This window comes from Mastigoproctus giganteus, chromosome 4, assembly GCF_048544385.1.
Source record: "Mastigoproctus giganteus isolate SK-2022 chromosome 4, ASM4854438v1, whole genome shotgun sequence".
NCBI classification, from domain to species: Eukaryota; Metazoa; Arthropoda; class Arachnida; order Uropygi; family Thelyphonidae; genus Mastigoproctus; species Mastigoproctus giganteus.
Genome location: NC_143578.1, coordinates 189,284,976 through 189,303,268, shown reverse-complemented (window position 1 = coordinate 189,303,268; position 18,293 = coordinate 189,284,976). Strand labels below are relative to the sequence as shown.

General features: G+C 36.3%; 1 protein-coding gene across 1 annotated transcript in view; it reads right to left on the bottom strand.

The window, feature by feature from the left end:
• LOC150087273 (TATA box-binding protein-associated factor RNA polymerase I subunit B-like) overlaps positions 1–18,293 on the bottom strand; it is a 225,439-nt gene that overhangs the window by 15,852 nt on the left and 191,294 nt on the right. Inside the window, exon 12 of the mRNA XM_090372433.1 lies at positions 18,016–18,106. Coding sequence (XP_090228559.1) covers positions 18,016–18,106 — 91 coding nt within the window. The remainder of the gene's footprint in view (positions 1–18,015; positions 18,107–18,293) is intronic.

Sequence of the window (18,293 nt, the reverse complement as noted above, 5' to 3'; positions counted from 1 at the left end):
TATGTACAACTATTTGAACATTAAACATTTTGACCGACATTTGTGCATCTTTTCACTACCGTTTATTATTGATTAGGAAATATCCTATTGCACCGACCGCAACTCACAAATACATATGTTACCTTATGGGAATGTGGCGCTTAGCACGGATTCACTTAGCACTCTGATTTTCTGGAACGAATTATCAGCTTTAAGCAGGGGTCACCTATACCCATGTGTATTGTGTCTGTAAATTGCATGTGTTGTCTGCTCAATTTGCCTGTTTTTCTGAACGAAAAACCGTTCAGAAAAAAACGTTTTTTTCTGAACGGAGGGGGGGGGGGCTTGCTATCTATGCCCGGGACCCACTAACTCAGCCATGGAGTGAAAAAAGCCTATAAAAGTTTCTTGTGTCATCGAAGGGATTCTAACCTGAGCATTTTCCACCCAGTATGGGGAGGGCAGTGACAATACCACTGTCCTACCCTCACAAACTAAACTTGATATAATAAAGAAAACAGAATGGGGCGTAAGCAGAAGTGTATTAATAGCAGAATATAACACTGGAATGCCAACATATTTATGTTTTTTTATGTGCAGTTAATAAAATTGCATTCTCAATCTCTCTATTTCTTATTTGGCCTCATTATTTCTGCATTAAATATATTAAAAATAAAACTTTCTAGATAACGGAAAAATCGAAATAGCGGCAACTTGAATCCCTGAGGGTGCTGTTATTTCGAAAGTCTACTATATATGCTATACCAGTAAGCAGCAGGCAACCACGCCTACAGATTAGTCTCAGTGCTGATGCTGGATTAGCTGGACAATTATGACGGTACCTTCAGTACCATCATAATCATCTTCTATATTCCGTGCTGATAGAGATACAAGTAGTAATTAAGTTTTTGTGGCCAATACATGCTCCACCAATGGAAACCCTCTGGTAACTCACGGCAATGGCTATGTGTAGAATCAGTGTCACATCAATAAAACATGTAAATGGTGTCATGAGTTTGCCAATGGTTGGATGAGAATAGCATATGAAAACATGAGTGGTCATATATCCACATCATCTGAATATGTCAAAGGCATTGGTGATCCAGTTTCAGAAGAGGTTTTGCTTTTCACATGGAACCATGTGACTATCTGGAGTAGAATAAAGTCAGATGGAGGCCTCACTATCAAACCACAACAAGGCATGCATGTTGGCACTGCTCACCAACCTGAAGTGATATACAGAAGAAGGTAAGGAATTTTTGGGTTGCATTGTTACTAGGGATGAGTATGATGTTTCACTATTGTCCTAGGTATAAGATGGTATCTGCGGTATGTAAATAATGGGAGGCATGATGATTTTAAGTATAATTCTGTAGACAAATTCCAGATTGGGGAATCCTACCTACAGTCATGTCTTGAATTTCAAAAAAGACCCTATATATACAGCAGACTCTCGATTTTCTGGGATAGATAGTAAAAAACAAATCCCAGATAATCAATTTCCCGGTCAATACAAACGAGATATGTTCCAGGACTTCTTACTTCGTCGAGTTTTACGTAACTTGGGAATGACCGATAACATATTGCTACTATATCATTATTGACAAATCTGAAATCTGAATTCAGCGTGATACATGTTAATGTTTGACCAAATCGATCACTTTCCTTTTCTTGGTAGATTTACTAGTACCACTGTCACTTATTCTCTTAGTCGGCACCACAATAACGGTCAAAATCAAATTTTCTGTAAAGAACTTCACAGGGTTAAGACAAAAAGTCACTATTATCACCCAAGCGAGCTCACATTTTACTAAAGCACTGTAGGTCACTACCATAATACAATAAAAACAATTTGCACTTTCCGCATTATTGAGCTTTTCTGTTCATGCATCTAATTATAAACGGATAGTAAACTCGATCTTATTGCATTTGCAAAAGTACCGATAGCCGGAATTCTGTGTTTTTTTACATTATTATGGTGAGATGCGTATCTCCTTCACTGAAATCTTCAGTCATATAAAAAAAAAAAAAAAAAACATAAATAAATTATAAGAATCTTCTCTTCTTTCTTGTTTTTTTGGCTTGTATCTCACTTGTGCATGCCATGATTGTCGTTATTGATTTCTTCTTATTATTTTATTTTATTTTTTTAATTTTACAATCCTAAAAAAAAAAAAAATTGATTGAAAAAAAATTTACATAAATCCATAGTTGCCTAAGTTGAGGACTTACTGTATCGAAAAATGTTCAGCAATATACGTAAAAAATATGGTGATAGATAAAAAATGAAAACACTCACCACATACTACTTGCATGTCCAATACAATGCTTCCCTTTATTTTTGCATATGGTTTGGTCACCAACATTATAATGGTTCATTAAAGATTTAACGGATGCACCCTTTTCAAACTTTTGAATAACTTTAAGTTTTTGTTTAACTGAAAGCGTAACTCTTTTGCATTTAACCATCATTTTTGCGATTTCTAACCAAAAAAAAAATATATTTACAATTTAAAAAAAATTTCAACATTCCTGACATAAATAACGAAACAAAATTTGTCTTTTTGCGGTGCAACGGAAATGCGATGCACTAAAATAAACTAAACATTTGTTCTCTCTCTCTCTTTTTTTTTTTTTTTGAACAGCAGGTATGCAGATAGCAGGGGTTGCAATATAATAGGTACATTATTTCCATTAACTTATAACCCCGCTTCTTGTCTCTTATTTATGACCTGCAAAACATCCGTTTATACCTATTCTAGTCTAGTTATTACTTGAATTTTATGATTTCTGGTTTTTTTTGGAGTCTTGAAGTGTCCCGGTAAATTGAGAGTCTGCTGTATTTTTTGAAAGCAGCCTGTAAACAAATTCAATAAGTAATCCACTTTAAAATTGAAAGCAATTGCCATTGATTCAAAATTCTCTATTTTTCTATTGCACAATATAAAAGTAATTTTTAAAAAAAATTGAAGAGACAGATGCTTGCCCAAGAGACAATCAAAAATGGAAATTCATCAGCGACTCAAGTATCCAGTGACCTTCCAGGTAATGCATCCCCAATTCAGGCCCCTGGTTCAAGAAGATTTAGTTTTATTGGAAAACTGAGTTTTATAATATGGAGAGATGGACTAAAACCAGTGTCCAGGGTGTTTTTCCTAGGGTAATACCTTAAGGGGTCAAGGGAAACTGCTACAGCGGCAGAAAAAAAACCATCACCTTAAGAACAGTAACATTTGTAGTGAAATGTATAAGATATTGTTTGATTACAGTCATTTTGTTTGTCGCAAAGCAAAGGTATTGCGTCAGACAATGCTTCTATTGCATCAGACTAACTGCAAGGTATTGCATCAGCTGTTTCTATAAATACGGCATTGGAAGGTATACACACTCATTGTTGACACCAAGAAAAAAAGTGTAGCTGTTGCTCTGTCCCAGGAAGGGCTTTCTACGCATGCTATCACTGATAAAATAGGTTGCCACCAGTCAACAGTATCCTGGGTGCTGAAATTAAAGCATGAAACCAGTGATGTGAAGAGAAGACCTGGATCAGGCCGTAAGAGAGTGACTATGCCTTCCCAAGATTGATATTTGAAATGGCTATGTCTTCGTAATCGGCATGCTAATGCTCCTGATCTAAAACTGGACTTTGAGATGGCCTCTGGTGTTGAAACAAGTGCCAGAACTATCCAAAGACGGCTTTCGGAATGTGGTCTGCATGCCTATTGGCCCAAGAAGCCTTATTGACCCAACAAATGAGGAAGAAGTGACTTACTTGGGCTAAAACGCATGTTTTATGGACAAGAGCAATGGGACACTGTCCTCTTTTCCAATGAATCAAAATTCAACCTGCATGGCTCAGATGGGAAGCGACATGTCAGAAGTCGAAAATCGGAGGCATACCATCCTGACTACATAACACCGACTGTCAAGTTCCCCACCAGTGAGATGATCTGGGGATGCATAACAAGCAAAGAGGTGGGGCGAATTAAGTTTATTAATGGAATGGTGAATGCAGAGACCTACACTGGAGTGTAGGTCTCTGCATTCACTGCTATCTTGGAGGAGTGCCTGAAACCCGTTATTAGGGATCACCACACAGATGTCCAAAACTGCATTTTTCAACAATACTTAGCACCTTGCCACACAGAAAAATTGGTAAATTTTATGCTATTTAGATTTAATGACAAGTTTGTCTTCTTGTCTCACAAAGCTTAAAACATACATACACCAATGTTTTCACTCGTTTTCTCCCTCTTCTCTTTCTTGCTGATTCCCTACCACTTCTGACTCACTCTCTCTCTCTCTCTCTCTCTCTCTCTCTCTCTCTCTCTCTCACACACACACACACACACAGGGTAACTCGGGAATTTTTTTGGCTGGTGCAGCATTGTTTCTAGGCCAGTGTTGGACTGGCCAGGCAACAGTCTAGATTTGAACCCTAGTGAAATTTGCTGGTAATGTTTAAAATTGCTCAGAAGATGCCAACAAGTAAGATTCAGCTGCAGGAAAGCATTGTAAGGGTGTGGTACCACCAAATTGGGCAACTGTATATCCAGAAGTTGATTAACTCTAAGCCAGATCGTTGCAAGGCAGTAATTGCAGCTCAAGGAGGAACAACAAAATATTGAGGCCTTATTTTGCTTATTTACAGTACATAATACTATTACGTTAACTTGTCATGATCGCCATTTGCATGATTTCTCATATTTCCATTAATTACATATTTTACCTTTCGGAAAGATATAGATGGCAATTAGGTATATCAGGTGAAGTCTTTTTATTGGATTTCATTCACAGAAATACACTGGTGTTCAAAGAAAGTGTATCACACCTTAAAATTGTAATTGTAACCTGAATAACATAAGTAAATGGCAATATTTCTTACAGACTTCAATCTTATCTGATGTCACATAGGTGACAACTTAATATTGCACCAGCTGTTACTTTCAGCTCGTATAAGCACGCTCTGCAAGAGTTGCAGTCATTCCTTGCTTGTGTCAGGATGGAGAGTTATGTGCAGTTGACGCCACGAAGAAAGAGTGCTATTGTTGCTTTATGTGAGGAAGGATGTTCTTCCCATCATATTGCTTATAGTGTCTTGTGATCAGTCAACAGTGAATAGATTTCTTTACAAACTCAAGAATACTGGTTATGCTGATAGGAAAAAAGGAACCGGATGCAAACGAGTTTCTACGCCAAAACAGGACTGCGTTTTGAAGTGCTTATGCCTTAAAAACCATAAAGCTTCTTCATCTTAGTTGAAAAGAGATTGGGAAGAACATACAGGAGTGATAGCAAGTGCAGTAACAGTTAGAAGATGCCTCTTCAAAAATGGACTTGTAGCCCATCGTCCTAAAAGAAGCCCCTCCTCATACAAAAAATGAAAAAGGCCCGTTTAATTTGGTGTAAGAGCATGTCAAATGGACCCCACGAGCAGTGGAAGTTAGTTATTTTCTTGGATGAGAGAAATTCAACCTGCATGGCTCTGATGGGAGACAAATCATTCACCGTAGATGTAGTGAAGAATACCATTCAGACTGTATGGTGTCTACAATGAAATTCCTTACCAGCCAAATGATATGGGGCGTGCATTTCATATCGCGAAGTAGGTCACCTGCAGTTTATAAAAGTTTCCGTAAATGCCAATGGATACTTGGCTATATTAGAAGGCAAATTGATGCCAACCATTAGAGGCCATTTCAACCTGCCAAGTAACTGCATCTTTCAGGACAACTCTGCTCCTTGTCATTGGGCGAAAAGTGTAAGTAGGCACTTCTGTAATTACTTTAGCATCATTTCTGCATTAGAGGTTCAACAGTAATGCGTTTACATTTGTTACAGATGAAAAACTGGTTGGAGAAATTCAACCTGCATGGCTCAAAACGGTCCATTACAATTCTTAGCTGGCCAGGAAACAGTCCAGACCTGAATCCTATAGAGAACTGTTGTCATTGTGCAGAATTTGAAGTTGCCAGAAAGATACCAAAGACTCTTTGTGAACTTCATAATTCGTGTTTGGAACCGTGAACTATCAGTTGATTATCTTCAGAAACTGATCTATCTTGTCAATGCCTCGACGGTGTGCTGCTGTCATCAGGGCCAGAGGCAGTTTAACTAAATATTAGTTTGTACCTGGGGAACATTTCATTTTGTTTTTCATTTAAAATGGTAAATTGAACCAAACTGAGGTCTTCTGATAACATTTCAGCCATAATTGTTGTGTTTACCAAAACTGTTGTATAAAGGTTGCAAATGCTCATTTTGGAATATTTTGAGAGGACCTGTCAAATATTACTTAGTTTTGCCTTAACTATTAATAAATATCTTTTGTTTATATTTCTATATTTGTGATGCTAGTCATTAATGTAACATACCATCGCGAGAAAGGGTTAGAAATGTGAAATTCCTAGGTGATGCACTTTCTTTGAACACCAGTGTATATATCCCATCTAACAAATGCATTTCGAACATTTCTGCAACCCACAATACAGTGGAAAACACATTTGCAAAATTCACAAGTGGTGCATGCATTTTTCCCCCCCAATGTATATTATTAATTTAATGTGATATAAGAGTGATATGAATATAATAATAACCTTTATGTTAAAATATTTCATAAAATTTTAAGCCACGTCAGTGCTTACTTACTTCAATATTCACAAGTATTTTTTTTTTATTCCAGTGACTCCATAAAGTTGAAGTTGACGTTGAAAAAAAAAAAGAAAAGCGGATGCTGAGTGTTGTGTTTTTAATGAGCCATGGCCAATTAATTACTTTTTTGCACTGTTCAATGATACTTGCACTTCTTATTTGCAATGAAGCCTTGTCGGTGTTCAAGGAATATTGTGAAATGTCACTACACCACAAAACATGCCTCAAATTACGATAAATTTCAAGGAGCTTTGCGACAGAAAAAGCTCCAAGAACTAGCCCAAACTTTTCAAGGCAACAACAGAAGATTAAAACTTTTACTCATCAAAATTTATCTGCTGTTTTCAAGCCTCCTGAATCATTGCCAAAGAAGGAAGGGCCTTTTTTGGATTGAGAATTTGTAAAATGAATCTGTTTGGCAAATGCAGAAATATGTCCTGAGAAAGTAAAGATTTTGCATCTGTAAGTTTATCATCAATTGTAATGAGAATTGAAGATTAGGAGCCAATGATCAAAATCAACTTGTAGAAAAAGTTTGTGAATTCACATTTTTCAATAGAATTTGATGAGAGTGAAGATAAAAACGATACAGTTCAATTACTAATTTATATCTGAGGTGTAAATCAAAATTTTGCAGTAACTGAAGAGCTAGTTGCATTAAAAAGCTTGAAAGATACAACAACATGTAAAATATATTTTTGAGTGTCAGAAGAATATACAATGAATTTGGATTGCTTCATAAATATCTTGAGAGTAAAAATATTAAAAAACCAATCCAATTTCATTGTATAATTCACCAGCAGTTTTTGTGCTGAAAATATTTGGGTGTAGATTCAGTTATGTCAACTGTAATATCAACAGTAAATTTTATTTGCAAGACTGGTCTGAATCAACGGCAATTCAAAAATTTTCTTGAAACAATTCAGGCTGAATATAGTCATTTGTTGTACCACACTGAAACACCATGGTTGAGTTGTGGTAATGTGTTGAAGCGATTTTTTGAATTTAGGATCAAAATAGATCTATTTATGAATGAAAAATTAAAAACTGTCCCAGAACTGGTAGATCTCAAATGGTTGTGGAACCTTGCCTTTTTAACAGATATATGTGAACACCTGAATTTTCTTAATATGAAACTACAAGGATGAGACAACTTGTCAATGAATTGTATTATAATCCCAAAGCATTTGAAACAAAACTGGAGTTATATAAAAGTTAACTACAAAGGAATAATTTTTCACATTTTCCATGTTGCAATAATTTATCTAAAAATATGCCTAGTTATAATTTTTCCACTGAAAATTTTGTTCAAAATGTTAGTTTGTTGCAGAAAAATTTTGCCGCTAGATTTTCTGATTTTAAAAATAATTCAAAGGTGTTTGAACCTTTTCAAAATCCATTTGACGTGCCCATCAACTATGCTGATGAGAATTTACAGTTAGAGTTGGTAGATCTTCAATCTAATGACGCCGCATTAAAGACAATATTTAAAAATGAAAATCTAATTCAATTTTATTCAACGTTATCTGAGTCAGATTATCCAAAAATTAAAAATTTTGCAAGAAAGGTTACATCAATTTTCGGAAGTACATGTATATGTGAGCAGACCTTTTCAAAAATGAAATATGTGAAATCAAAAATACGATCACATCTAAATGACCTGCATTTACGTGACTTTTTAAGAATTAGAACTAGTACTTTAAAACCTGATATTACGAAACTTAGTCTTACATCCACATTCATCGAATTAATTATAATTTTGTTGTAGTAGTAGTGGCATGTGATGCAAGAAAGCAAGTGTACGAGCTTATGCATCATCAGCAAAAAAAAAAAAAACACACCAGTTCCTCCTTAAATTTATTTAACCTATCAACTTTCACAACGAGAGATGAAAGTTTGTTCCAGCAATTAACCACCCGCTGGCTAAAAGCAAATTTCCACACATCTATTCTACTTCTGTCTTTTCTTAATTTGAACTTATGCCCCCTTAGGTTCGTAATCTGAACAAGTGGAAGGATCCCATCAGAATTCAGCGTGCTCAATCTTCAAGGCCTTATACATCTCAATCAGATCACCGCGCAGGTGCCTAGTCTCCAGTCACTGCAATTTGCAGAACTTAAGCCTCTCTTGGTAAGAGGATCCTTTCATTCCCCTCACCAATCTTGTTGCCCTTCTCTGTACACGTTCAAGCAAATCTACATCCTTCCTAAAATGAGGCCTCCAGACCTGTACGCAGTACTCAAGGCGTGGCCTGACTTGCCTTATACAGAGGGACAATCACCTCCTTTTCCCTGCTAGCAAAATTCCTATATATCATTGACAAAACCCCATGACCTGCCCTGGCAGCCTGTCTCCATTGCTCAGAAAACTTCATATCTGACTGCACAATTACTCCCAGGTCTTTTTCATTTTCTACCACCTTAAGTGTAGTACCACACAGTTGGTACGTTTCTCTGGGGTTACTTCTACCCATATGCAGTACTTTGCATTTGTCAAGGTTAAACTTCAGTTGCCACTTCTTAGCCCATCTGCCCAAATTATCTAGATCCTGTTGCAGTAGCACACTGCCATTAACAACCCTGCCAACTTTTGTATCATCTGCAAACTTCGACACTAAGTCTGATATACCTTCATCAATATCATTGATAAATATACAAAACAACAGAGGACCCAACACCGAACCCCGTGGGATTCCACTAATAATAATATTAGTCCATGAAGAGCAGCAGCCATTAATTACCACCCTCTGTCTTCTCCCACTCAACCATCCTTTTATCCATTGTAGCAACTTACCCTTAATACTTGTATTACTAACTGTATTTTTTTGATTAGTACAATAAATAACAATTAAAATTTTATATAAACAAAGTGGTATATTTTATATTACATGTCCATCAATTTATTTTTTTAATCTGTAAATATAGGTAGGTATAAAATTAGTTTCTCTGCATAATATAAAAAATTATGCAAGAGAATGTAGTTTTCTAATTAGAAATTTTCTCTGGATCGCCAAATATTCCAAAAATTCATATGTGGCCCACTTTTCTAAAAGTTGGGGAACCCCTGCTTTAAAGCATTTATGCACAAAGTTTTCACTCTTACAAAATATCAGACGCACGCATGCACAAAGAAAAGCATTATAAAGCCCACTGCTATGGAAAATTCACTACAGCAAGTTTTGCACTTTTCTTACACTCAAGCTTTCTTCCTATAGCCCACACTAGTCAATGAATTTAAGGTATGCTTAAGTTTTCACACTTATCCACTGTAAATCAAAGTAAAATTTTTAATACAGATCAAGTAACTGATGCAAACACAAATTTGAACAGCACTCTGATATGCAAAATGACTGCTATTAAATAAAGTACCCCAACTATGTGTCATTCATTTGAAATGGGCATAGATAATCCAATCTGATTTTGGAAATTCTTTGTGGTTAATATGTCTGTAAGATGACATTTGAGGGATTCACTATGAGCAGTTGCAAGACTAAGCAACTAGAGTCCCGGATGACCACCAACATGTGATATCCTGATTGTGGAGACTGCACCTAGAGAAGTATACAAAATAGCTACCCAAGCAAGATCCATCCAACCTTATGCTGGTGTTGCATTAGGGCAAGAATATCTTGCTCTAATGCAGGACAGCATCAGGTAACAACATCGCACACGCCCCACTATCTCTCTCTCTCTCTCTCCTGAATTTATTTCAGAATGGAACATCTCCTGCCAAACTGTATCTTCTAGGTTAACAGATACAGTTCACTCTATTTTTGCAATAGGAAAGAGGGGAGACTGCATGCAAAGCAACCAATGATTTCTCCCCTCTTTCCTATTGCAAAAACACTAGTTCCATTTCAAGTAGTAGTTGAACATGTCAATTGGATCTGATAATAAGTAATTGGTATTGGAGTTTAGGGGCACAAGGGCAGCTACGGCTAAAATGTGCCAGGTCCTATATTATTATCCTAAAGTAATATAATGTGTTCCATTTTGGCATTAGAGGAATTCATATATATGTATTTGCTTCAGAAAGGTATAGAGTGTAGCTAGGTTAGCACTATTGCCAATCATGTGGTTAAGAGATAACGGTTCTTGCAGTTGTGATTGAGAATGGAAAGTACTTCTGAAATGGGAATAGTGAGGACAATCTAAAAGCATATGCTTGACTGTAAGTGGTAGTGTACAATGCGTGCATCGAGGTGGGTCATCCCCCATGAGTAGAAACATATGGGTTAGGTGCGTGTGTCCTATCCTTAGTCTTGCTAGTACAACTTCTTCCTGTCTATTTTGTCTGAAGCTGGAAATCCATAACGCTGGTTCTTCTTTGATTTGGAGCAACTTGTTATTACTTTGTGCCTTCCATATTTCTGTCCACTGAAACATACAGACTTTTTTAATATGCTTCAAATAGTCTCTATATCAGGGGTGGGCAACTTTTTTCGTCAGTGGGCCGAATGAAATTTTTGCATCACGATGCGGGCCGGAATAGATTGAACGATTTAATAAAAAAAATCAGAACCTAAAAAATGTTATATTACTTGAATTACCAAATTATTAATGTATTTTTAAAAAAAATATCTGAATGTCCAATTATCATTGAAAATGTGGCATTTGGCATCAATTTTTCTTTTTTTTTTTAATTGGCTCATTTTATGGGCTATAAATTATATTAAATTAAAAATTGTAATAATTAGAAAAGGCATAAAACAAAATATCTCGCACCAATATTATTTTTTCAATAAGAAGTCAAACCCAAAGGAACTTCGTTCGATCGATGCTACAATAATAATTTGGAAATAACTCTTTGACGCTGCGTAGAATCACTTGGTTACTGTTGTACTGGCCGTGATTCCCGATTGAACCGAATTAAGCCGAACGTTTACGGCGAGTGTAGTCAGGTATGGATTTTCTATATTTATGCATTTACCGAGGAGGCCGGATTCAACATCGTCGCGGGCCGGCTGTTGCCCACCCCTGCTCTATATGGTACTTGGTAATTTGCTGGTGTTGTACTGTTTGGTTTTTTGGCTGCCTGATCTGCTCTCTCATTGCCTAAGATACCAGAATGCCCTGGGATCCAGCAGAATTTTACTGAATGATTCCTACTTCGTAGATGGTTTAAACAGCAAATGATTTGTTTTTTGATTGGTTGTGATATTGAAAATTGATTGCCCAAAGAAGACACGGCACTCAATGAATCAGTGTATATTATACTGCTAGCATTGTGGAGCGTGTTAATATTCTGTAAAGCTAGTTTGATTGCATATAACTCAGCAGTATAACTGCTACATTCAACTGGTAGTGATATGGAGACTGTAAACGATGGAAAGACAGCTGCGGCACCAACGGCAGAACCTGTTTTTGAGCCATCTGTATATATTTGGTAGCTTTGTATATTGTTGAGGGCATGTTCTTTATGTAGTTGTTTGATATTTTCATCTGTCAGGGAGTTCTTTCCCCATTGCTGAAAGTGGGTATCACAGTCAGGGAGATTTACAGACCAGGGTGAATCAGGAATATCGCTCTCTTGAAGTATGTTATCAAAATCAATATTCCAGGTGTGAAGCAAATCTTTTAGTCTAATGCCAGTTGGTCTATTTTCAGTCGGTTTACTGTTATAGAATGCTGTCCACTCAGGGTTTGAAAGCAACGGTCGAACGGGATGGTCTGGAAGGCTTTGAATTTAGCTGCATAATTTAGAAGCAACATTTTCCTTCGAAGGTAAAGTGGAGGTTTGTGTGCCTCTACATACAGACTCTGAACAGGGGATGTTCTAAATGCGCCAGAGCAGTGCGAAGGGCACTGTGTTGGATGGTATTAAGTCTGATTAATGCACTTTTCCTAGCTGAATCATATACAAAAGCACCGTAGTCTAAACGAGATCTGATAATAGCACGATACAAATGTAATAGAGTGTATCTATCAGCTCCCCATGTCATAGCAGAAATGGACCTAAGTATATTAAGTTTCTTTAGACAAACAGTTCGGAGGTATGTGATATGTGAAACAAAGTTCAGTTTGGTGTCCAATATTAAGCCTAAGAAACGAAGATTACTGGTGAGAGGGATCAAATGGTTTTTTAATCTGAGTTCCGGTTCTGGGTGTAGCTTACTTTTTTGCAAAAGTGAACTGCAATTTTTTTTTTTTTATCTGATAAACGATATCCATTCTGCATTGCCCATGTCTCCAACTTATTTATGGAGAGTTGCAGTTGTCTTTCAATGGTGTGAATATTTTGTGAACAGCAAGATATAGTTAGATCATCAGCATACATATATAGTTCTACAGTGTTTGGGATGTTGTGTGATATGGTGTTCAGTCTAAGTGAAAAAAGGGTAGAGCTCAGTACTGATCCTTGTGGGATACCTTCTTCTTGAGTGTAGGACCGAGAAAGTACAGATTGATAGTGGACCTGAAAGGTTCTGTGTTGAAGAAAATTTCTAATGAATTCTGGTAAGTGCCCTCGCAATCCTATGGAATGAAGTTCTCTCAATATGCCATACCTCCAGGTAGTGTCGAAAGCCTTTTCTATATCGAGACTTACCATTACAAGATGTTCATTTTTAACGTAAGCATTGCGGATGTTAGTCTCAGCTTTCACCATTAGATCTACTAAAGTGGATCTGTTTTGTCGGAAACCAAACTGATTGTTGTTCATCAGTGCTTTAGTTTCCAGGTAAGCCGTCTATGTATCATTCTTTCTAGGATTTTACTTAGGCAGCTAGTTAAAGAAATAGGTCGGTAATTTTCTGGAAGTGAGTGATCTTTTCCTGGTTTAGGAAAGGTTAAAATGATGGAATGATGCCAGGAAGATGGATATGTACCTTCAAGAAAAATCCGATTATAGAACATTAATAGTAAATTCAAGGCTGCACTGTTTATATGTTTCAGCATTACATAATATATACCATCAGGTCCAGCTGCACTGTTGGGTGATCTATTTAATGCTGTTTGCAGTTCAAATAGGTTAAACAGTTGATTATAGGCAATATATTGGGTAGTATGGAATTTTATTTTGTACTTTTCAGCCGAAGCTTTGATTTTAAGAAAAGAGTTGCCATATGCTGATGTGGCAGATGTTTGGTAGAAATTCTCTGCAAGGGTGTTAGCTACTTCTTCTTCAGAAGAAATTTCCTGTCCATTTTTGATTAAGATGGGAGAAGGAAGAGGTGGATATTTCCCATTTAATTGCCGAATCTTTTTCCAGATGAGACAACTGCTAGTATCCTTTGTAATAGTGGAGGCAAACTGTATCCATGATTCCTTTTTTTGGCTTTTCTTCTAATTTGTCTAGCTTTTGACTTTAGCCTTTTATATTGAATTAGGTTGTTGGTAGTTGGGAACTTCCGGAACAGGTTCCAAGCTTTATTTTTTTCCTTTTTGGCATTGGTACAAGCTTCATTCCACCAGTGTTTAAGATTTTTGTGTTTACATGTGGAGGCTTGAGGTATTGATTCGGAGGCATTGGTCAGTATTTGCCTGGTAATATGCTCTGTGACATCATCAATGGGTTGTAGTCTGATCAATTGGCTATCAAAAGAAAGACGGGTTGAAAACTTTTCCCAATCTGCTCTGGAGAATTTCCATTTTGAACGATTATCAGGATATGACGTTTGAAGCGTTTGGATTCTGCATATGATTGGAAAGTGATCACTATTGTGTGGGTCGTTTAATACTGTCCATTCTATACTGGGATATAATATGGGGAACAGAGAGTTAAATCAATTGCTGACATTGATCCAGTGGGAAGGTGAGTATAAGTTTTTTCACCAGTGTTCAAATAATGTTAGATTCAGTTGGTCTAGTATCATCTCGATCAAGTGTCCTCTATTGTCCATGTGGTCTGATCCCCACAATGGATGATGCGCATTGAAATCACCAAGGATACAAAAAGGTGGTGGTATTTGTCTTATAAGGTCTTCTAGTTCTTTAAACGTGCACATCTTGTTAGGTGGAAGGTACAGAGATACTAGAGTTAGAATTTGCCCAACTGATACACGTACAGCAATAGCTTCTAAGTGGGTTTGGAGCGGAATGTTTCTAGAGGGTATTTTACTGTCAACTAGAATCGCGACACCTCCACGTGCGGATAATGAGGAGTTTCTATCTTTTCTGTAAAATGTAAAATTTCTGATTGATGGAGTTACTTGTGGAGTTAGATTAGTTTCTTGTATGCAAACAGCTATAGGACCATATCGGGAGATTAAATCATAGATGTCATCGGTACTGCTGCGTAAACCTCTACAATTCCACTGAACGATGTTCTGCATTATCGGGGTTTGAGGAGGGAAGGCGAGTCTGTCTGTTTCTTCTTGTGAGTGGTTTGCTTTTGACGGTCATATTTCATTTTATCTTTTTTAGGAAAATTGGGACGTCCGGGATCTGTACTCTCTTCTATGTCATCAGTTTGACCTGATGAAAATCCAGTCTCCATATCATCTTCTGCATGAAGATCAAGGACTGTTTCATCGTGTGTAACTATATTTTCAGAGTCCATTCTATTTGAGTTTGTCTTTTGTATTTCAGTGGCTTGTTGCCTTCGTGATTTATTTGACATTTTATCACATGATTTTATTTTAGGCGGAACTGTGATAGGGGTATTACTTATTTCATCAACTAGAACCGGTTTGGTGGTAGGTTGAGATGTTGATAGCACAGATCGGGCCCATTCTGCAATGGATGTATTGGGCGGAATTGATACCTCAGTTTGGGTTGAAACAGCTCGGCACTTTAGTGTAACAGAAGCGTACGTGGTTTTTGGGACAGTTGACTTTATTTGCTTTCTTGCTTCTTGATATGTGACCTTATTCTCGATCTTGTACTTTTGTATTCTTTTTTTCAATTTTCCAGAGTTCGCATGATTTTGAGTATGCTGGATGGTCATTCTTGCAATTTGGACATTCCGGAGCCTTTGCAATACACTCTGTTTGTGAATGGTTTTTTGACCCGCAGTTAGGACAAGTGGTTTCGCCTCTGCATGTTGTCTGGGAGTGACCAAACTTTTGGCACTTGAAACATCTTAAAGGGTTTGGAATGTATGGGTGGATACGGCAGTTTAGGTAGCCTGCTTTAACTGAGGTCGGCAAATTCGTTGTACTAAAGGTCAGTACTAAAGGTCAATATAATATTACGTGTGGGAACAAGTTTGTCATCCTTCTTTATCATAATTCTTCTTGTTTGAGTTACTTTCTGTTCTAATAATTCCATGACTATCTCCTCTTCGGTTACGTTCAACAAATCCCACTCACTTATTACTCCTTTTGAGGAGTTCAAGGTGTTATGTGGTGAGACTTTGATTGGGATTCCGCTTATAGATGACATTTTTAGTAAAAATTCTGAATGCCTTGCTTGAGTGGTCTCAATTAAAAGATCTCCTGATTGGAGCCTTTTCACCATTTTCGGTGTACCTGCTGCATTCTCCAGACATCTCTGGATGACAAAAGGAGAGAGTCTGCTTAGCAGCTGAGTCGATAAAGAATGTATAATCAGAAAAGCTGGTGGTTCTGATTTGTTACAATCCTTTTTCAGTCTTTTTGGAAGATTGAGATCGTCTTCCATTCTGCGGGTCTCAGTATGTTGAGAGCCTGTTGGCTCTAGTGGTGGACATGCGTCACAGTCCATTGTTGCTCCTTTTAGCCCTGGGAGTGAGAGCTTTTCCTCCCAGATTTCCGGCCCTGCCACGTGGAGGCAGGAGTGGTGCCACCTAGTGGCCAAGCGGTTGGAGAGGTTAGTTTGTTAGTGCAAAAATTAATAAATATACTAGGAAAAGAAAGGTAATTTTCCTTTCTGGGTTCTTACTTAGGATCTGTTAAGTACAGAACCACTTATAAAGAAATAAGGATGAGAAAAGCACTGGAAAGAAAATATAACGAAATCACTGAGAAAGAGCACTATATATCACTTAGGAAAATCGCTTGGCACTTGGGGCCATAATAAGTAATGTGATGTTCGTGGATGATTCTAAATTTGGCCTGCAGTATGATGCCGAACACATTTTTATTTTGGGGTGGGGGTCCTAAGAAAGGGACCACACAGAGGAGGTGGCCTGAGAATCTGAACAGGCACAAAGATGGAAGACTTTCTTTAAAGTGAGGATATTTTCTAAATGGAATGGCCACCAAACTCTACAGACATGATTTCAAAGAGCATATATGGGATGAATTTGGCACATTAATTTTGATTCTCTGATATCCTCCAAAAGCTTATAAGTTGTTCTCCTGGAAGAGTGGATCAAACACAACTAGGAATCTGGTAGAGTCTACTAACACTATTACCAAGATGAGAACTTGTTGTTAATTCCTGGCTAATAGACAGTATTCACAACAAAATCACACCCTTTATAGCCTCCTCTGGTGGATACTCACTTTAAAATTTGTATCAATTAATTTGTGTGTTTCAGAAATTACATGCTTTTTACCACAAGTTCACAAATGGAACAGTAGCTTCAACAAACAATATACTACCATATTAAAATTCACTGTATCAATCATTTTGAAGAAAATTGCACTTTTTGTCATTTATATACCTTAACTTTTATTCAACAGTGTAGTTATTCCAAGAATACAGGATTATTGAAAATTAACTATCTTATGAAATAAAAAAAATGTAAATTTCATTTTAAAATGTTGAAATAATTAAGTTTTAAATGCAGTTCTTTACTCTCTACTCTTTCTGGAGTATTTGTTTCATGTGTGTGGCTGGTGATTATGTAAATTTACATTTTCGAAACTCAGATCTAGAAATTGATGAAACTGAATTAAATGAAATATTTATTGTTTAATTTAACTTTTTTTCTAATTGGAATTTCGGCAATAATTACACCCTAACAGACAATCAGTTTAAAATTAGAAAAAATTATATTTAAGGGCATTTAGTATTTAGTATTAGTAACGGCCGCATGGTTTAAGAAAGCCTATGGCTTATGCTGCACCAGCCAAAAAAAAAAAAAAAAAAAAATCCAAACAAAACAATGATAAAAACAAAAAAAAAAATAAAATAAATAAATAAAATAAATAACTAAATAATAATAATTAATAAATAAAATAAATAAAATAAAAAATAAATAAAAAGGAAATTAAACCTATCATCCTATGCGCTTCCCTTACCCGAAAGTACTTAAAAAAAAATATTTAGGAAAGTATATAGAAAAATATATAGGAAAGATATTTAGGTAAAACATCTTCATTTTTACAAATTTTTAAAAATTCCATGAAAAAATATTCACTCCACAGAGACAGGCATAGCAGAAACCTCAACTGTAAATCCATACATGTTTGCAAGCTCCAAAATGAGACAGCTATGAAACAGAAACTTTAATCCATTTATTATATACTTTATTTCTTTTATCTTAATTAAAGAAATAAATTTTAAACCATTAACATACCAATCACAGCAGGGGATATTTCTGCTGTTCAGGAAAATTATCTTCAACTTTGTGTGCTGCTCCCAGTCATCCCAGATGAATAGTTCATTATCTTTTTTTTGGATAAAAAAAATATACATCATTAGGACTAAAGTAAAAACTGATTTAAATAAAAACAGTGGGACAATAATTGCATCTTAAAAGAAAATTTGGCAGGATACCATGTATCATTTATTTTCTGTGTACTGCAGGGATAGTGGAAATTATAGAAATGATTATATTTAAAATTAGCAATTACA